The sequence below is a fragment of the Rhopalosiphum maidis genome, chromosome 2 (assembly GCF_003676215.2).
Source record: "Rhopalosiphum maidis isolate BTI-1 chromosome 2, ASM367621v3, whole genome shotgun sequence".
In the NCBI taxonomy this organism is placed as follows: domain Eukaryota; kingdom Metazoa; phylum Arthropoda; class Insecta; order Hemiptera; family Aphididae; genus Rhopalosiphum; species Rhopalosiphum maidis.
This window is the reverse complement of record NC_040878.1, coordinates 20,716,106-20,738,588: the sequence shown is the minus strand read 5'-3', so window position 1 is coordinate 20,738,588 and position 22,483 is coordinate 20,716,106. Positions and strand designations below refer to the sequence as shown.

Genomic DNA, 22,483 nt, shown 5'->3' with positions numbered 1-22,483 from the left:
TTAATTTCAATAAGGTAAACTAAGTATCCAAGTACAACATATTTCAATTACCTATCTAAAGGTTCATCGATGTATATAATTTTAGGGTTTTTAATCTTTTATAAATTATAGGATTAGGGTATAATTGTAAACATTACCTAAAATATATGAAAATTTTAGTAAAAATAAAAATAAATTGATTTTTAATAGTCAGAATTAGTTAAGTGACTAGTATATAAAAAAATATAATTTGTAAATATGTTATAAATATATAGATAGATAGGTACTTATGTACAATAGCTCATATATATTATAATAAATTATATTATGAGTTCACGATATTCAGGATGTGCCAATTTTACTCGAACACTATACGTACGTCATGATATCTTGAGTTAAATGTACAATTAGAATGTCAGGTATTAATGGCTAAAAGCCAAGAGGTATTCTGAGATTAGAGTATCCTAAGTGGATCGTCAATATAGGTACAGCTAGAATACAAATCGAACGCATGGCTGAAAGATATTTTACGATGAACTTGAAGTTATGTAAATCAATTTATAGAATTCGCTTGACTGTCATATAAATTACCTATACGTTGATAAATAATTTTCTTAAATTAAATTCATATTATTATAAAATGTGCGAAGACATCGAACTTCATCGATACGACGACACACCTTGGGGATTTCGACTGACAGGAGGCCATGATTTTGGAATTCCTCTTACTGTCGTTCGAGTAAGTCTTAAATTGAAAATAAAGCTTATCGGGAAAGACAATTTTCTAATTATTATTAATAACTGTTAAAATAGGTGACTGGAGGTAGCTTAGCCGAGGAAGCTGGCATGTGTGTTGGAGATATGATTATTGAAATAAATGGAGATAACACAGCACAAATAACTCATAGCGAAGCTCAACAATGTATTTTAGAAGCTGGGAATACTATAACTTTGTCGATTTTGCGGTAAGTAAATATACTTATTTTAAACACAAACGATGATATATTGTATCATAAAACACAAGATATAATATAGTATATAATAAATAGTTTTTTAAGATTTTAAATACAAATACTTAAAGACCTGCATGTTTTCAAATTCTTTAGATTTTTTTATACTACATATTTATAAAGAATGTCTTGTGAAAATACAAACTTCTGTATTTTTTACAAGAACTCTCCCATTTTCTATTATATATTTAAATTGTTAAATTAAGTCGGTATATACAAATTTTTAAAAGCATTATCCACTAAATAATGTACAGTAATTTTGTGTAACTGGATTTGTAAAAAATTCTCGTTTTTCCGTTTATTTTGTAAAACTCTAGGAATTTTTAATTTTGGCTTCTATACATTTCCAACTATATATATATATCATATATTCAATTTTCTATTCAAACCATTTTCAAAGTTGAAAATCGAATCATTTTTCATTTTATATCATAGTTTAAATAACTGAAGTGGGTGGCTAATTTTTCTAAATGAATCTTACTTTTATATATATGTTCTTACCTACCTACTCGCCTACTCTATTAGGATTGTTAAGTAATATATGTTTATTGTATCTTGATGTTTAGATTGTATAATTTTTTAAATTAAACGTAAAACAACCAAATTTAATTATTAAAATAAGTAACTATATGTAATTACTTTTTTTATCATAAAATTAAAGTTCTATTTTCATTTACAGAGGAAGTCCTGTACCAGCAATTACGCCGACTAGAGGATTACACACACCTTCAGTCATTGAACGTGCAACATCTTCTATTGGAAGTTTAACTGAGTATGAGCATAGAGACAATGTAGTATCAGGCAAGTTCAAGCTGTAACTCCATAATTTAAATTTATAATATTTATATAATAATTATATGTTACAGTATCAGAATCATACGATAGTGTTCATGAAATGACTGAGGAAGAAATAGCTGAAAAATTATTAGAAAGTGCTGAAGTTATTGAAAATAATGGGAAAAATGTTATAGGGTAAATAGTAAATGTATAATGTTTATATTTAATTAAAATTAACATATTTTAAATTTTGATAGTGTCAATTTTAAACGTTTTGTGCCAAAATGTGATTTTATTAAAAATTCACTGGTATTTCAAACATTACAAGAAGAGCAAATTTTTGACCAAAAATCAGAGGAAGAACAATTAAAAAGGTGTCCAACAAAAAGGTTTTCAACATTCTTGACGCCACCAAATAGGCCTAAAATCAGACCACCAGAGAAAAAAAAACCTGAAGAAGTAAAACAAATTGAAGAGGAGGTGAAATATATATTAAAATAATACATTCTTATATACTCTATCTATAAATTAGTAAACATTAAAGTAATATTAAATATATATTATATACATAGACATATAAACTATTGAGGTACACATATAACATAGGTGCTGACTATTATGGCTATTATACTAAAATTAATATATTTCTGAAATCTAGATAAATGAATCTGAAAATCAGCTTGTTGAGGAAAATAAATCAAACACTTGTGAACAAGTATGTACTAATTGTAAATGTAAATTAAGTGATATAGAAGATTGTATTGTATCTACTGATACAATAACAGAAAAAGAAAAATATGATAGCGATCATAACGTAGAAGATCATGAAGAGAGTTTGGACAAAAGCATTAAAGTCGAAATTGAAAGAGAGGAAGAGCCTCAATATGAGATTGACCAAGAAAAAATAGAAAATATTAATACAAATGAGGTAGATATAACAATTTATGCATTTTAATAAATGAGTACCTATAGTTACTTATACCCAAAAATGTTAAGTACTTTAATTTCACTAATTAGGTAATTTAAATTTGCAAACATATGATTTAAAATAAAGTAGGTATTCATTGATTAATAACTTTTAATGCTAATGTAATAATTTGTTCTAATTTAAAATGTATGTCTTTATCTTTTAGGATTTAATTGAGAAAATTGAAGAAACTTTTGAATCAAAAATTAGTGAAGTGAACAAAGAGCCTGAAAATATATTTGAAAAGAGTATATTAAATATTCAAAATCAATTATCTGCTATTCGAGAATTACCACTACAGATACAAAATCATATTTCATTGTTAGAAAAACAACTTTCAGATATACTCTCACATAAAATTCAATCAAATGAAATATCTGAAAATAACCAAATTAAAAACATTAATAATGAAGAAGAACAAAAAGAAAGTTCAATCGAACAAGAAAATATTGATGACGGGTCACAAGAGACATATGATGATGAAGTGTTTGAGCCAGTTGATGAAAAATTTGAAGATGTGCAAGAATTGGAATCTAATGGAATATCTGAAGACCATTCTGATGAAGAAACCGAAGATAGAGAACCCAGTGGTAGGCCAATGTACCCTCTTACGCCATTACCAAGACCTATTGTATTACCAGGTGGTCGCAAATGGAGATGTCCCAAAGATGCTTACAATGAAAAATTTATTGCTGAAACATTGATATCACAAGCTGAAGTTTTAGTCGGTTCTACATTGGGGTAAAAATTGAATTTTTAAAATCTACGATTTATATATTTAGACATAGATACCTACCTACCTACCTATTTCCTTATGTAGAATGACATATCTTTTGGTCTTAGCATATTAATATATTAAAATAGTTAAGTATAAAAGGTATAATATGATGTAGGTATTCTTATATAATCTTTATATATTATTGGTTAAAAAACCTGTATTCAATTTTCAAATCTTAGGTATAAACAGAATTTATTTTTTATTTTTAATTACTTGTATTTTTCCAGATTTTCTGATTTTCAGGAATATTGACAAAATTTAAAATTTAAATTGTTATAAAAATATTGTAAATTGTAAATTTTTGATTGGGAAATGAACCATTTATTAGAAACCTTGTATCTATTAAATTTTAAAACATTTTTACCTATTTATACATTTTTATTGACATTTATAAAAAAAAAAATCAATTATTTCAATTATCTATAAATAGCTTTAAAAAATTGAATATTAAATAATTCATAAAAATATTTTGAAAATGATATCATTATAATATTATACATAGAAAATAATAATATAAACACACAGTGAAAATTTTAAGTTTCTGTGGTTATTTGTTATTGAGTTATAATAAAATAAAGAAATCAATTTAGTTATAAAATCTGGTTTTAGTGTAAAAATTCACGTTTTTGTTATAGATTACATATATATAAAAAAAATACTCAGTTTTTAATTTTGACATTTCCAAAGTACAAACTAAATCTAATTTAATACCTATCTAAAACCACCCTCAAAAGTCAAAGTTAAAAATCGAAGCACTTTATCGACTACTTATTGTGTACTTACAATTTATACTCACATATATATTTGTTATCTATCAATCTATCATAATATATATCATTACCTGTGTCTTGAGTTTTGATTTTATATTTGGTAAATTGGAAAATTCCCTAATTCCAAACATTCGACATACGGACACAGTCATGATAAAGGTAATGAGACTGTTTCCAGTCTGTTGGATTAGATCTTAAGAGTAGGTACGTGTTTATACGTTTGTTTCTTTGTTTTCAAATTTTATTTTATTTTCGCAGTTCACAAACATATTAGCATTAAAAATATGGAATTAATTAATTTGAATAAATAGTACCCTCAGGTTGCGTATATGAGAATTTTGATTAATTTTCACCGAGAATGCTCTAATTTTATTCGTTGGAGGTATTCAAAAAATAATTCCATGTTTTTTAAAAATTGATTTAAACATAACTCATCCAACTATTTAGTTTTTTTCCTGAGGCGTAGCCAGGATTTTTTATGGGGGGGAGCTAAATATTTTTAATTTGAATTATTGAAAATCAAAAGCACGTTGATGTTGTATTTACTATTTTAAATAATTAAAATTTATAAGACAATTTCCATTTTTAAATTTATAAATATTGCAAAACAATATAAAAAATACGGCCAATGGTGGTGGTTATATAAGCCTTTAGCCCCCTTGGCTACGCCACTTAATTTTTTTCTTCTTATGTTAATAATACCTAACATTTTTAATTTGAATAAACTAATCCTTAACATTTTGTAAATTGGATAATTTATTAAATGCTATCCTATTTAGTATTTTAAATGAAATAGAATATTATTTTAGTTCCTTAATTTTTTTCTGTTTGGTATGCTTAACGGGTGTTGCATGGCAGAATATGATATAAATATATTTTTAAATAATGTAGGTACCATAGTATTACCTATCTAATTTATGACAAAATATTATTGATTATTTTGTTCTTTATGTTGATGTAAGTATATCTATATTAACTTAATAAATTAATAAAAAAGAAAATTTTTCTTAATATTAATGCGTATCTTGATTTGTAGGGTAAATTTTAGAAAGTATGAACCACCAAAATTTGACTTGTCTAATTCAGCGGTATACAAATTAGTACATAATATCGAGAGAAAAAATACTGGGGGTATTGAAAATAGGCCTGAAGTAGTTGCAGCTGAAGAAGATTTCTACTACCATAAACCAGTAATATGAATATTTTCACAATTTCTTCCTTTTAAATAATATTAATAACTTGTAATTATGTGTATTTAGATCGATGCAAGACAATTCTACTTAGCTACACTCCCACAACCTACTACGGTAAGTAACTAATAACTAAATTTACCTAATTACTATCTATAATTACTATTACTTTATACTTATTAAATATTACTATTTATAATGCATTTTTAAGGTTACCTATTACTGTAAATTAAGCGGGAAAAATTATATGTTCTTTTAGTGTTTGTTACTGAGAATATTATGTATAGTTCTAATTCTGGGTTTAAGCGTTTAATTACTTATTTTGATTTTTAGGTTCCAGATTTTGAAACAGATAATCAATATGGTCATTAGATGTAAACTATTTTTTTTTTTTTTTTTAATCCAAAGTAGTATTCCATCTTAAAATTGTATTTAGTATAAGTTAATTTATTATTCGTTATGCCTATATTCAAAATTTTAGGAATTATTATAAAAAATGTTAAAATATCACATTATGTACCTAAACCTTTTAATTGTATTAGGTTTAAATCATATTTTTTAATATATTAATAATTTAATGTTAATTAATTCTTAAATGTTTGATCTTATTATTTTTGTAGATACCTACCTATATTATGTTAGAACTGTAAAAAGTCTAAAAGTAAAATATTGATTTTTAATTTTTAACAGGTATCTAACGAAATACTGTTTTTATAGTGCCAAGTTATGTGTGAAATGTTTTAAATTGGCTTGAAATCAATGATTATAACAAATAATAAGAACAAAGAATATAGTACCAATTTTTAGCAATTCTAATTTTTAATACTTTATCTGACTATGTCAAATACTTAAAAACTAATAGATTCATTACTAAATATTTATTAATAATTAGTTTTTAATTATGAACTTATTTAAGCTTAAATTCTTTAATAATGAAAAATAGTTTTAATTTGAATTAAGTTCAAATATATATTACGAAGATGAGCTATTAAACTATTATAAACTTATAAAACTTTAATTACTTATAAATATTTTATATTAATGTATAAAAATATAAAATAAAATACCTAACCCAGGAATGAAACAAAATTAACAAATTAGTTCAGTAGATGAAAATTTTGCTTGGTTAAAAATTTAAAATATAACTTATAATTATAAAGTAATAAACCATGGTACTACAAAATGCACCAACAAATAAATTTAATCAAAACTTATATAGTATTAATTAATTATATTACAATCATTAATCTAGTTTAATTATAATAAAACAATTTAAAATTATGAAAAAAAAAAAATTGTCAAAAACCATAGAAATAAATAATAGATGTATTTATTTATTATTCTATATAATTATGCATAACTTATCACAGGATAAAAAAAAATTAAATATATGATTAAAATTATTGTCGTTTTTCTAAACTTTTATATTTTGCTTCCAACCTCTTGGCATATGCATCCAACTTAAACGCTGCTTGTTCTAGCTTTGAAACACTATCTTCGATTTGGTCAATTTGTGAAAGATATGGTTCTAACGATTTATCTAGATAAAATAAAAATAAATAAAAACAACACGTAAGTGAATAGGAATTAAGTAGAAGCATTTATTTGTAACAGATAAATACAAGAAAAAATTATAAGTGATCATGAGAAGATGGAATGATAATGAAAGTTAGAAGCATTTTTTAAAAATGTAATAAAAATACTATATACATTACATTTTTCATTTAGTTCAATAATTTGTTTGCCAACATCTGAAGCAATTTGTCTATAAGATGCATATTTTTGCATAGTTACTTTATTCATTGTTTCCAATAACTTATAATCCTCCTATATGTAACAAATATAAAATTTCATTAGACATACATTATTTTTTTTTAACAACAAATATCATATACCAACCTCAGTAATATTAAGTTCCCCCATCAAATATTCAGATGTTTTTTCAAACATTTTAGTGGATAATAAGCTTAAATTAGGATCATGAGGATCATTGCGTTCAAAACTACTAGTGCTAGTCGAAAGAGTTGGTCCTAAAAATAATAGATAATTTTAAACTTGGTTTCATAAATTAATTACAATAAATAATAAATAAATAATTATATGTTATTTATTTTGATGGTAGTATGGTACAATTATTTAGAGATCATATAATATATCAGGAATTTATTGAATTATAAAAATTGAACATAACACAATATTATTCTATCCATAAAATACCAATTTTACTGCAAAATAATTCAATTAGAGTGAATTTTGAGTATGTTTTTTTGGAATACCAAATATACATCTAAACTATCCACGATAACACTTTCTTTAATTGTTTCATTATTTTTAGTGGAAATATTTCTTTGGTGCATGTTATGTACCAACAATTTTAATTCTTAAGTTAATAGTTTGTACATTTGGCATTAACAGTAACAAATTCAATAAAGTAATTAATGTATAAGTCATAAATTAATGTTTAATTTATACAGGATGACTACTTTATTTCTTTTTACATAATTTTCAGTCAAAATAAAACAAAATTTTTTTTTAAATAAAATTATATTTTTAATTTTATATTCTAAAGCACAATATTTTTTGAAGTATTCAATACATTAAAATTGAAATTGTAACGAGTAGTTTATAAGTCATAAATAATAAATATTTAAAATTAATGTGAATGGAGTAGTAGATCAACATTTTGCGGGATTTCTTTGTATCACTCCATTCAATTTCCCAAACATTAAATACTTTTAAACTCTTAAGTCATAAACTACAAACTGAATTTCAAGTAAAATAATTACCTAGTATATTCATAATTAAATATGACAAAATAGGTATGAAAAATTCATAATTATAATTTTAAATCCTTTGACATTTAATAAGAAAGCTCTCTTTATATATTAACATTTATAAACATTTTTTAATAATTATTTCGTATTAGATGAATATCAAAACCAGTGGATGTTTTATTTATATTAAGAGTATTGTGCTAAAATATAACTTATGTATCACTAATTAATTTATATACATAATCATAAAATTAAATATTTTTAAACAGTATTTATTTTTTATATTTAAAGCAATGTTTAAAAATTATTAGAATAAATTCATTATAGCAGCTAAGTACATAAAAGAAATTATACCAGTTTATTAAATAATACTTTTTTCACCTCTTTTGGGAGATTCTTCAACATATGCAAAGTCTTCAATTTTGTCTTCCTCAGACATAGTTTTTTTTTTTTTAAATTTATTACTTAACTAGTTAGGTAAGTATTAAACTTTTAATCTGTTGGACCACAAATGTTTTTTTTCTTATTATCACGCACGAGAACTGTAAATAATAAATTTTTATATCTCAATCAAACCATAAATATGCCTGAACTAAAAATTAAATAAATGTTTTTGTGATATGTAGCATTATTAATGTTATTTAGAGTATTTTCTATAATGTAATAATAATATGATATAACATAGTCATTAAAGTTTAAATAAAATTAAAATATGAATTTTTAGAATTACTTTTTAACTTTTTAAATTGTGTAATAGCATTAGTTTATAATTTGTACCAATTAGAATATTATATTTGAACTTATAAATTAAGATTTAGACTATTCAGAAACCTCAAAAAAGGTAAATCTGAAGTTTAATGTATTTTATTCGTATCACAGTACTATGGCTAAAAATGATAATAATATCGTAATACCATTATCACAGAATAGATTAAATTAAAAAATTGTAATTAATAATCTATTCTGTGCTATTAATCTATCATCACATAGTGATATTCTATGTATCATCACGGCCTTAGAAAATTAGAATTAAAATAGATTTTAGAATCTTCTACGGTTTGAGATATGTATTAAATATTTTTACATAATATTATATCACTATGTACAAAAAATATATTTACATTGTGACATAAATATTTAGAATATATATATATATATATATATATATATATATATATATATATTATTCTATTTATTTGTGCATTGTGATGATAATTCGTAGAATAATAATATGTTGAATAAGTGTTATCATTTATCAGTTATTACTATCCACAATTATTATTAAAATTAAAAATTGAAGTAGGTATTAATAGTTCATGCCGTTCATGATATTAATTATATTATAATAATATTACATATTTATGTGGAGTATGTAGTACTATGGACTAAGATAGTAAGACATATATTACAATAAGAAACAATAATTGTCGGGTAATTATTACGCATTCAAATAAAATTAGGAACTTGAGTCTTGAACTAATAAGAATTATATATAATTATATTTTAAACATTTGTTGTATAATGTCCAGAAATTGTTTTGTTCCTCATTGTCATGAGGGTTACAAATCTCAAATGAAAAAAAACAAATTACTTGGAATAAAACATAAAACAATGTTTAAAGCACCGAAGGTAAGATACTAAAATCTAAATTATATTTATTTTAATAGTAGCTACTTATGCTTACACTTTTACCTACCACCTACATAATTTATAAATATATTTTGTATTTTAATTATTAATTCTATTTATACATTTTAAAATTTAAATATATTATTATGGTATAGGATGTACTTCTTCTGGAGAAATGGTCTAAAGCAATTCAACGAACTGATAGAGAATTACGTCCTGGGATTGATAGTGTATGTGAAAAACATTTTGATGAAGCTTATATATCTAGATATTTTGAAACTAAGATGCCCGATGGGTCAATTAATCGGATAGAAAGGGGTAGATTATCATTAAAAAAAAATGCGGTTCCATCAATATTTTCAGATTTACCACAGAATATAACCATTATTGAACCGATTAAAAAAACTAAGCTGAATAATGATTCAAGTACAATTGATAATATAACTGAAACTTATAATAATTTAAAAGATGCATTAAAAAATATGAATTTACCAACTGAATGGTTTTTTTGTTGTGCACATAGTTCATTGTTATTAGGTTATTTAGATTCTAATTATGAACTAATAAAAAAAATTATAATTTCAAGTAATGACCTAAATTTAAAGGTATGACATTTAACATTTAAACTAAAATTATTATCAATGAATAATATATTATAATATATTTTAGGTATTTATTAAAAATAATCAAGTAAGCATAACACAGACACTGGTTACATGTATTGACGATATTAAGAATATTCTAAAAACTGTTGATGATATTAAAGTGTGCACCGAAACTGGAATTGATAATTGGTATAATTTTTAAAATTGTTAATTCTTTTTTAAATGTTAAATTATTGATTCTTTTAACTTTTAAATTATATTATTCAGTACAAAATCTGATCAATGTTATGTCGAATGCTCTAAAGAAAGGAAATTTAATATGGATATTCAAGGAATACGTAAAAAAAAGAATAACAGAAAACCAATTACAAACATTTTTATAAAGAATGTTTACTGTAATAAACAGCGTAATATAAAGTTTGTTTAGTTAAAAAGGTCAACCAGGGAAAGGGAAAGTGGAGAAATGGGATTAATGATAGAAAAAGTTAGGGTAAAATTAACTTGGTAAAGTTAAATTAATTAGAACAACTAAATGTGATATTAATTAATTAAAATTTTATTTTTTTTATACTTGGTATATAAATGGATACTTAAAGTAATAAAATATTTATTTTTTTGTATCTTAAAACTAGTTTTTGAAACAAACAAAAAAATAAAAATGAATTAGTTATTTACTTACACATTTGTTAACAATAATTTGATAAATTTGTTTATAATAAGTTTACAGTACACTAAAGTAACTAGTTAAGTAAAAAAATATACTGATGTAACTTAATAATTATTTAATGTACATCCTTTAAATAGCAGTAAATTATATACTGTCAATTGGGGAAACTTCTTTGCTCATCACTCAAGTTTTTCAGTCTCAACTCAAAATTTAAAATTCTCCATAGCAAAACATAAAAAAGGAATTCACTATAAACTGTATAAATAAGAATAAATTAATAATTAAATTATAAATCTGTACTGTATGATATCGATTAGTATAAATGCATGTAATAAGTGTTATTACTGATATTATATTATTATATTTTATAGACATAATTTGATATAAAAAATAAAACTGTTTTAGTTATTTTTATTGTAATTAAAAAGTATTATTTGTTGGAATTCGAAGCTTCAAACTTTTTACAATAACATTTTTGAAATATTTAGACAAATCCAGGGTATATCATATAAATATTTATACAGTTTTATGGTAAGTCAGTATTGATTAATAAGTTAATAAAAATATTAATAAAGCCTATACCAGTGGTGCTCAACTTTTTTTGATCTACAACCTTCCCCCTTCCTACCAATATTATGTAAGTGTATTATATATATTGATTTAATAGTATACATAGTATATAACTTTTTCATTTGGTGTAAAATTATTGGTGACCCCTAGGTTTTGCACCATTGGCGAATACAAAAGGCCCTATAGGTTGCAATTTAGGGTGAATGTATAAATTAAAATTTGTTATTGTTTCTGAATTCTACATGCCTATGTCAATGTTATTCAATATTAAATATCCAATCATTTTGTCCTTGTGTAATAGAAAATTAAGGATATAACTAAAAAAAAATGTTTAGGGGATCTAACATTTTTTTAATATATATACTTACACGCTGCTCTATATTATACCTTATATTCACCACTAAAATAAATAAAATTTCTACTTTTGAAATATACTGTTTAGCAGAATTATCTCGTGAAAGAAAAAAAAAATTGTAGAAATGAACAACGATGAAGAATAACTTCAGTAAATTACTGCTATGTATGTGAAGTCTATAGATACACATTTGATGTAATTTTATGTAAACTAGGTGTTAAATTTAGTTGTTCTGAAAACATCTTAACTCTTAAGAGAGTTTTCATTAATATAAATACTATTTATAATTAATGATATTATCTGAACGCTTAGAGTTAAACAAAGACTCCTCAAATATATTTGATTAATAATATTGTCTTATTTGCTTCTAATTAAAAATAACTTATTACTTATAGTGCTATAGCAAATGACATAAAAATTCAATCTAAACATACAATTAATTCAAATGATTAAAATGGTACTGAGAGTGATGCTTCTGAAGAAACAAAACATATTAGTATATTTATACAGCCATATACTCTGCACTATGTAAAATGGGAATGGTGTTGATTTTCTCAAATTTATTCATGGCTTATAAAGGAGTTAGTACTTTGTCATTAACATCAGCAACTGCAGAATGATGTTTTTCTAAGCTTACACTTATTAAAATCAAATTATACTCTACTGTTAGAGAAAAAAGGATAATTTAATGTAATCCTAATAAAAAAGTATCAATTGAACATGCTATTAATAAATTTGCTTCAACTTCAAGTGTTTTGCAGAAAGCATTATAAAAAAAAAATGTATTGTTCACAGTGTTCACACGTTTTATAAAATTATGTAAATTGACTATTTATAATTTTTATTAAAATGTGTTAATTAAAAATATATCTAAAAATTATATATCTATATAATTATTTAAGAAGATAATGAAATACAGTAGGCCATGATTAACCTTAACTTTTAAGTTAGTTAAACATGCACATGCTATCCCAGTGGTTCCCAACCTTTTTCATTTCTACGACCCCCTTGTAAATTTACTAAAATCTCATTCCCCTCCTTAAATTAGAGTTTAGGCGAATTTTTTTTGTGAGTGGTATAAATAAATCATACAAAATAACTATATATTATAAAATATTCAACTATTTACTCTTATTATTATCATAATTTAAAAAAAAAATATTGAATATAAAAACAAAAATATTATATAAAATTTAAATAACTAATATAAGTAAATTTAATGAGTAATTTGAGACTATATTTTTCTTACCTTTCCTAAAACTAATATAGTAATTTCAATTTTACACATTGTAAAATAACATAATTGATTTTGTAATTCCATCATCAGTATATTCCCTCCGACCAGACTAAAAACCCTCCGGTTTGGAACCGCTGTGTTATCCGATAGAATGATTGATAAAACTAATTTTGTCTTATATCCATAGGTTAGGTCAACTTGTTCATTTGGTTATTTATAATTCGGTATTTATTATATTAAATTATTGAAATTTTTAAGCAAGTTTTACTATAAATATTAATTGCCAAAAAAAATTTAAAATTAAGTAGGTAAGTTTTTTTAGTATGATTTTTGAAGGTAGGTAGAGGTAGCCAGTTAGATAGGTGGGTGAGTGGTAAGTATCTATTAACTATTTTTGAACCATCAACTGATAAATGTCAAACCGCCTCTAGATCATGCACAATTATATGTGCATAATCTAAGGGTATCAACATCCTTATTAGAAGATCATTTGTTGAAAAGTTAAATCGATTTAAAAGTAGCTACGTAAAAAAAACCTCTTAAAACTGGTGGTGCCATGTACTTGGATGTTGAGTTTTACTAACAAACGGGGTGCATCAATGGTTCCCTCAATAAGTCCGTTTAAATGATAACTGGAGATATTATAGTGTTTGAATAACGATTAACGATTTAAAATTTAAATCTAAATATATTGCTGATAGAACTATAATCGTGGGATGGATGGGTAATATTTCGACAACTGGAAAATTAAAAACTTTTGGTAGGTAGTTATTTCTAAAGCGTCTTGCAATTTTCCTTGAATTTAATGATTCTAATATCTAGTTCATTTATTTATATTCCTATCTAAAGATATATAGTAAATACGTAATTTATTTTGAAACATCTGTCTTATATCGGACTTATCTGCACTACGCTCTTGTTTATTGGACATGATAGTATAGTACATTAATACAACAACACTAATTAATAGCAAACATAAAGTGGGTTAATTAAAAATGTTTTACAATTTGCAATTTTAAAAATAAAAACGAAAACAACTAAGTTAGTCTATAATCAATAATCATTAGGAATAATTTAGGATGATACAAACTAGTAAACTACAGTTCTATTTTCTATGGAACGGTCTAGTACAGAAACCTATATTGTATTGGTTTTTCACCTTAGTAGTATTTACCTATACAACGTATTGTTTTCAGTGGTCACGACCGTTGGTCTACAGGTGAGGTTAGTTTAGGTTGGTAATGCAATCCGGTATAACGCTAAAAAACAATTTGTTTTTAGATTCGTAGTTGTAAATAATTACAATTTCAAACCATTAAACTATATATTTTAGATTCTGAACGGAGTGATGAATGTATTTTAAAATTAATTTACATGATTTGTATAACATAGATATATTCTTTAAAAATATATTGTTTTCAACTAATATCGTCATTTGTGGAAATATAATTGTCCAAAGGTAAAATTTATAGAATCTCATTCAATAATATATGGCTCTAAAATTACTCAAAAAATGTTCTAGATCAGCACATTTGCATTTGCTGCCTCCATGCATGCTTATTCTGGAATTATCATTAACCAAAATTTGATATAAATTAAACTGTAGTATAATAGTATAAAACTATCAACTATAAAGTTGCAATACACCACTGTGACTGTCTAATCTCTATAGGTACCTAGCAGAGCTGTGCCCTGTGCCGTACTGCCGTTATAATTTGGCGCCTGGAGCAAAATATTCACCCTCCTCCATTACCTAACTGACCTGTCTAACCTAACTTTTTGGCGCCCGGGGTATAGTCCCCCTTGGCCCCCTCTACGGCACGGCTCTGGTAGTTAGTAATATGGATTTTAAAATAAATGTTAGTGCTTATACCGGCTTTATCTTCTAAAGTATTATAAAGAATATGTATTTCATTTAGTTTCTATATTACATCAAATATTCCTATTCGTTCCCAACGACCTAGACGTAAGTAATAGATAAGTACTAATAATGTAATTTCAATTTGTATACTTAACTGATTAATGATATAGAGTAATTGCGAATAGCAATGCAGTTTGATTTAGTAAACCGCATATTTAAAAATTACTGATAAATAAATAATACACTGAAATTTTGCTCTAATCCGACGTTTGGTTTAAACTAGACTCCGGTCGTTCTCCTAAATTACACATTAAATGTCTAAATTCAGTTGGTTTATCACCACTATATTTTAAATCAATTAAAATCACAACACACAATTTTAAACTCTTATAACAGATTTGAAAGTTGACCATAAAATAAGGATATAGAAATGGAAACCGCCATGATAAAAGAAACCATTACAAAATTCTCTTCTCTAATATTGATTAAATCCTAAATATTATATTATAATAGTCTTTCGAAAAAAAAAATGAAATAAAACCATCTGATGAATTTATTTGCAAAAGTTTTGCTGGATACTGAACAATTTAAACTAATAAACTTAATACTACTTTTTTTAAAAAATAGAAACATTTTAGTGATGGATAACGTTTATTGACTATTAATTCTCAGTATTTATACTTAAAAAAATATTGGACCCCCGAAATTTTTTTCAGTTATAGCCTTGGCCCTAGGTATAGTGCCTTTAATTCCTATGCGCTAAAACAACTTATTTTACACTAATTTGAATATTTCTTATCTCTCGTAGTTAGTATAAAGCAAGATAATTGTAACAACAACAAAAAAAAAAAAATCGTAGCCACACATTTTATATTTGTAGGCCTCAAAAATGTTCGTAGGCTCTAAGTACAGTTATAGTCGAATGTTTTAAATTTCTAATCTCTTTTGAAATACATTAAAATATTAAAAATGTTAGAATGAGTCAATGAGAAATTATTATTTTACCTGTGAATATTCAATATCATCAAAAACTTAGATTCTATCACTCATAAAAACCATATGTGACATTACTTAAGTTAACTTTTTTATTGTATTCCCGTAAACAAATAAATAAACAAATTTATGAAAAATCTTATACAATTTTAAATACACCTTATGTAGGTGTAAATTTTCACAACAAAATAATTTCAAGAATATTTTCAATTTTGTCAAAATTCTAACTTAAAATTCTCATATAAAATAATGTTAATTAATTTCAATTCTTTTTATTTCAGTTAAAACAACTTATGAGGAACCTCATATTAAATTTTAAAGTTTTTTTTACCAAGCATAAATTTTTTTCTACCTCCCGAAAGGAAAATCGAAGCATTTTTATTAATTCTAAAAGTATCCACATAAACATTTTTAATATTTTTTTTTTTTTACTCATCGTTATAAAACTAATAATTTATTACACCACTTAGAATTTTAAAACTATTAATCTAGGATTTACGCGGTATATATGTAGTATACCAATATTTAATTTTAATATGTTCTTAAACAACTAATTACAGACGAGAATTTGAAATAAAAAATATGATATAAAAGTGAAATTCAGTTGTTTAGTAATTTTCTAAAATTACCAAACAAAGTTTATTGTTTTTGTAATTTTTAATTTAATTTTAAAATGTCCTTATTTTTTTTTTTTTGTAAGCCAGTTAATGGTACTCTCACTATACTAATATCTTCATTAGTCATCACATAGAATACAAAATTATCTACTCAACAAATATTTTAATAATAATATAGGTTCTAGCCTTCTTGGTGTTCTAATTATTGCTGATGTTTGATAGTAAAATCTAATTTGTAAATTTAACCGAGTTGGCGCCTCATCAATGTTAGTTGTTACATACCGTGTGGTTAATAATTTTTTGAAAATTAAAACAATAATTTATTTATTTAACTTACTTAAAATATTGGCGTATATACATAATATATTATGTATACACTATACGCCTAAAATATGTAGGTACACCGTATGGCGGATAAAAATTTATTAGGTATAGTCAATAGACCATGATTAACTAAGTTAGTTTATCATGCAATAGACATTCAAGTTTGTCATACATTAACAAATGACATGTTAATGAAATATTTGGTTATTTTTCCATAGCATGTTATTATTTATTATCTAAAACTTAGTTATTTTAAGGTACTTAAAACATTTTTTTTTAAAAATAATATCAGTTTCATAGAATTTCATGGTACCTAATTAAAATATTTTGTATCATGGCCCGATGAGTGATATTATTGCACAATACAGTTAATATTTTATTTAATTAGTAGTTTATAATATATTTACAAGACTATCAAAAAAATAAAGTTTTAATCAAATTAAAAATCATTAGTTGGTTATGATAATAAATATAATAAAAACTAAATTATAATATTTTTTCTATTCTAAATAGGCACCTATCTATTATTTATTTTACTTTGTTAGTCAACTATAGTAATTTAGAAAAACATTTATTTTAACTTAACAAAATTGATTTTTTTTCACTAACTTAGCTAGGATTTTTTTTTAAAACAACAAGATAGCAATCTTTGAATGAGTACCACCAATTTTGATCTTTTTTTTTATTCATAGATACTTCAAGCACACGGTATACAGTAGTTGCCCTGTCCTTCCACAATGACATAATCTGCACCGCGCTCTCAGTTGATAACGTGAAAGAGGATATGCGCATTACGGTCGAGTTGTCGTCGGTACTGGCGCATTTTATATATCCGGAGAAGCTTCAAAAATAAAACGTAGAGTTTAAACACGCGCGCGCGCTCACGTCTCTGTTCTAAAAATGCATTAGTCTTGGCTCACGTCGGTTGAGTGTTGACCACTATTATTAACGTCGGGAAATTATAAACGAAAATAATTAAACACATATTTAAAATAAATAACGGCCAAAACTCATAATAGATCGTTATTTTGTATTTCCGAATTAATTTTTTTACGGACGTACTTAATAATTTTTTTGTGACATCGCGGATTTATTCAAATATTTAAATGGCTCAGCTAATAAATTTGAAATTGTCCAGGAACGATCAATCTTCTCCGTGGGGATTTAGATTACAAGGTGGCAAAGATTTTGGAACACCATTGCTTATACAAAAGGTAAGATTAAACGATTTTTTATTGTATTTAATTGTTTATTTATAATTTAACGATTAATGTATAGTGGTTAGGTAATAGTAATAAATAACAATAATTGTCCATTCAAATTAAAAATGTTATGATTGTATTGTATTAACTTTGTATAAGAAATTGTTACTTACATATTATAAACAAATAATATATTTGCAATTAATTTCAGAAAAAAATATAATTATATAATGGTTATATTATGAAATTAAACAATTAAATTTTAAAAGTTTAGTTTTGATGATATGCTAATTAACATTAACATAGGTAGGTATATATACTATCAAATTAAATCAGATCAATGTTTAAATATTAATTTTAGTAAATAATATAGTATAAGTATAATATTATAGTTTAAACATTTTTGCACATGCCTAAATAAAAATGATTTCATTACTATTATATTAAATTTAGTTTAAAAATTATAGCATTTAAATATAGTGATTTTTATTGCATACCCATTTAATGAAAATTTTTATTGAAAATAATACAGGCGGATGTACAAATTAAAAAAAAATTAAAACATAGAAAACATAGAATTTCGATATTCCAAAAATATGTACAGATATAGTACTTAATTTATTTTTTAAAAATAAGGTTAAGCTCAAACATCGTATAAATATAAATAGGCAAAGTGAAGGATTATTAAATTATGAATGAATTTGAGTAATCTACTTTTATATTACTTTATTTCACTTTATTTAAGTGAAGTATCTATTTGGAAGCATATTAAATAGATATATTTTACGGCAATTTAAATTGACCTTTTAATTGTTTTTCTACAGTTACTTACTATGTTAGTTATTGTGTATTAATGTATTATTATTCGTATTAGTATAGCTACATCCCATTACTTTCCTAGTTAATTATTTAATTTTTTTTGTTTTTGTATTTTAATAAATTTATTATTACTCCGGTATCTTAATTTCCAAGTAAATGTGCTTATCTATAGTTTTTCCAATAGAAATGCCATTCAATAAGACTCGAAGCATTGAGAGTATTGAAACCATTCCACTAGTATAAGTTACCATACGAGTATTGAGTCTTTTCTATTTATGTAGCTATGCGTATTAGCCTTCTATTATTTGGGCAAAGTTCCCACTGTCACAAGTTGTTCAATTGTTATAATCGACAATCATGAAATCAATTCGAAATCAAATCAATTTACCATTTAATACTGATTACTGATCATAATTTATTTTATTATATTCAAACTTGAAACTATGTATTTTTGGTATTTTTTATTGCAAAATTGAGAATATAAACTTTATGGTTCAGAGGATTAGCACGGATAATTATCTTAGATGTGGTGTATTGGTTTGGCAGTCAAGCAGAAACAAAATAACCGAAAAAATCTATTATGTCCGTGATGACATTTGCGGCACTGGTACATCACGATTCTCCCACGATTACAATGACCTCTATAAGCTGTGTATAAGATACATCTAACAATATTATGTTAAATATATACGTATATATATTTATATACATAATTTAAGATTGGGTCATAGCTCATAATACGGCTCTATGGGCTATTTTAGATAATTGAAAATAAATGCAAAGTATATTAATTATAACAATATTGTGATTATATTATTTATATTTATTATTATACTTTGTTTTTTTGTTGAGGATGTTAAAAATTAAATTTACTTATAAACAATATACATAGCTAATGGCTATGCAACAAATGAAATTTTTCAATTTTTTATACAGATACCTTTAATAATTAAGCTTTCTATAACTTCTAAGAAGTTTCGGTCCTATGGGAATAAAAACGTTTCTGTTTATGTTAGTATTAATATTTAATAGTTTACTTGTAACAGTTGTAACCTATAGCTGTGCTATGTGTAGATAAATTATATTTAACATATATACAACTAAATTTATAACGTACCTACTATTTTATATGATAATATTATGTTATAATTTACATATTCTGATAAACAACCATTTGAAGTTTATTATATAGGTAATAATAATACGAGTATTAAAAATTATTGTTTAAACTATTGAAAATCTTTTTAGTAGGAATACCATAATGTATCTAAAAACTAGTTCCATGTACTTACTTAAATTGTAAAACATAATAATAAATTGATTTGAACTTCTAACCTAAAATATTCGTAATTTGAAATATGTGTGTTAGATTGTTAGTTACACTGTGTGGGTATATAGAAGTTAGATAGTATAAATAAGATATTTAAAACTTAAGCATACTCGATCGATAGTTGATTATAACTAATATTAATTAGATATTAAAATATTTTATTAATTTTATAAGTTTTAGGATAGTTGTTTATTAATTAATTAAATATTTTAAACGGTATAAAGTTTATTAGAAATTAGAATATAATATCTAACAAAAATTATTTCAACTTATATTCGTTCACAAATGGTAAAACACTTGTTTAAACAACGACACTTGTATATATTATTATTATTACGTTAACACTGTTTACTTGTTGTGGACAATAAAAATTACAAATGCGACCTTTATTTCCTATGTGTTAAAAAATGTATTAAATGACTATTAGATGTATACCTATTAATTTTTGTAGTATAAAATAATACAGTTGTTTATTTTGGATTTCAATATAAGGAGATGAGAGTAACTATATAGCTAAAATTTTTTACAAATATTTGTTATAAATATTTTAACAATTTAATTATAATTGACAATAATTTTAAAAGTAAAGTGGGTCATTTTAAATTTTCAAAAATAAAATTATGTTTTTATTTTGTTATGGAGAATGCATTTACAATATAAAAAAATCTTTTATTTGCGAAATCTAAGAATTTTAAAACTATTTTATAATGTTTAATTTAACATCGAAACATAAAAAATTCCAGGATTTTAGTTAAAAAGAGTATTAATACTATTAGAAAGTATAGTAGATATTTAGCGTAGTTGATAATGAGATATTAATTATTAATTTAGTTAATATATTGTATATTTTTCTCAAAGTGAGACAGAGAATAGATATTATTATAGTTACTATTAATACGATGGACAATATTTTTTTAATGAATAACGAAATAAGGCAATAGTTAGGTTTTAATATAACATATTACATAACAATGCTAATTATGGAGATTTAAAGATGCATTGTTTTAGTTTTTAGATGTGTTCACATTTTTTCAAACAAATATATGATTTACTTACTCTTTTATTACAAATATCAGCAGTGATCAAAATAAAATAACAAACAATAATATATAACTAAACAATTAAAATATGTCTTTCTCTCAAAATACAATAATGAGTGGGCAGGTATTTAGTATTTACACATTTATAATACGTTAGGCACTTTTGATTATAATGGGTGATTCTAATATCAAACAACACTCATTATTTTAAAAAGTATTGATGTTTTTGAAAATATTTTTTTACATAGCTTCAAATTGTTAAAAAACAACGTTTTTATTAAAAAATGATATTTTTAAATATTTTTATCCTTATAATTTTTTAAGTTTTTACTTTTTTGAATGACAACATAGTGTTTTAATTTCATATTCCAAAGCAGAATAATTTTTTGAGTATTTTGATATATAAAAATCGAATTTAGGGCGAGTAGTTTATGAGTTATTCGTATTTAAAGTTTAGTTGCGCGAAGTTGAGGGTACGGGGTTACCCCGCAAAATGTTTGTCCACTACTCCGCTTGTCTAAACTTTAAATAAGTATAACTTATAAACTACTCACTCTAAATTCAAATTTTATGTATCAAAATACTCAGAAAATTATTCTACTTTGGAATATGAAATTAAAACATGTTGTCATTCAAAAAAGTAAAAAACTTAAAAAATTATAAGGATAAAAAATATTTAAAAATATAAATTTTTAATAAAAATGTAGTTTTTTAACAACTTGAAACTATCTAAAAAAATATTTTCAAAAACATTAATACTTTTTGAAATAATGAGTGTTGTTTGATAAAAGAATCATTCTGTATATAGAAGGACAGCAGCAGTTAATATAGTCCATACCTATTGCTATAATATATTTGATTATAAAGTGTTTCTTATATTATATTAATTATTGTTTGATTTGTTAATACTCTTGAAAATCATACTAAGCTGAATATTAGTTAAATTATATACTTATGTTTAGCGAAAATTTAATTTTAATAGGTTACTC

At 23.9% G+C, this 22,483-nt stretch overlaps 4 protein-coding genes across 17 annotated transcripts in view; 3 read left to right on the top strand and 1 right to left on the bottom strand.

Annotated features, from left to right (window-relative positions):
• Positions 1-393: 393 nt before the first annotated feature.
• Positions 394-5,945, top strand: LOC113552352 (membrane-associated guanylate kinase, WW and PDZ domain-containing protein 3-like). Its single transcript, XM_026955210.1, has 10 exons — positions 394-718; positions 793-944; positions 1,669-1,790; positions 1,856-1,961; positions 2,024-2,246; positions 2,425-2,694; positions 2,900-3,474; positions 5,318-5,471; positions 5,541-5,588; positions 5,805-5,945. Exons 1-10 carry the CDS (start codon positions 620-622, stop codon positions 5,841-5,843), a joined length of 1,788 nt encoding a protein of 595 aa, XP_026811011.1. The 5' UTR covers positions 394-619; the 3' UTR covers positions 5,844-5,945.
• An 836-nt stretch (positions 5,946-6,781) lies between these two features.
• On the bottom strand, positions 6,782-9,131 carry LOC113554011 (biogenesis of lysosome-related organelles complex 1 subunit 2). Its single transcript, XM_026957648.1, has 5 exons — positions 8,976-9,131; positions 8,627-8,787; positions 7,371-7,501; positions 7,187-7,298; positions 6,782-7,011 (listed from the first exon to the last, which is right to left on the bottom strand). Exons 2-5 carry the CDS (start codon positions 8,682-8,684, stop codon positions 6,872-6,874), a joined length of 441 nt encoding a protein of 146 aa, XP_026813449.1. The 5' UTR covers positions 8,685-8,787; positions 8,976-9,131; the 3' UTR covers positions 6,782-6,871.
• A 407-nt stretch (positions 9,132-9,538) lies between these two features.
• LOC113554445 lies at positions 9,539-11,058 on the top strand. 2 transcript variants are annotated; one of them, XM_026958310.1, is made up of 5 exons: positions 9,539-9,676; positions 9,775-9,874; positions 10,030-10,479; positions 10,544-10,668; positions 10,747-11,058. In XM_026958310.1, the coding sequence occupies exons 2-5, from the start codon at positions 9,818-9,820 to the stop codon at positions 10,904-10,906; spliced, it is 792 nt and encodes a 263-aa protein (XP_026814111.1). In that variant the 5' UTR covers positions 9,539-9,676; positions 9,775-9,817; the 3' UTR covers positions 10,907-11,058. The 2 variants fall into 2 exon arrangements, with proteins under 2 accessions (XP_026814111.1, XP_026814110.1); XM_026958309.1 differs by lacking the exon at positions 9,539-9,676 and having other exon boundaries at positions 9,687-9,874.
• A 6,871-nt stretch (positions 11,059-17,929) lies between these two features.
• Positions 17,930-22,483, top strand: part of LOC113554444 (PDZ and LIM domain protein Zasp) — a 28,088-nt gene continuing 23,534 nt past the window's right edge. For 3 of the 13 annotated variants that reach the window (XM_026958295.1, XM_026958294.1, XM_026958308.1), the window contains exon 1: positions 17,964-18,317. In XM_026958295.1, coding sequence (XP_026814096.1) covers positions 18,210-18,317 — 108 coding nt within the window. In that variant the 5' untranslated portion in view covers positions 17,964-18,209. Of the gene's footprint in view, positions 18,318-22,483 lie in introns of all 13 variants that reach the window. The other 10 variants (XM_026958298.1, XM_026958296.1, XM_026958306.1 and 7 more) reach the window with 8 other exon arrangements.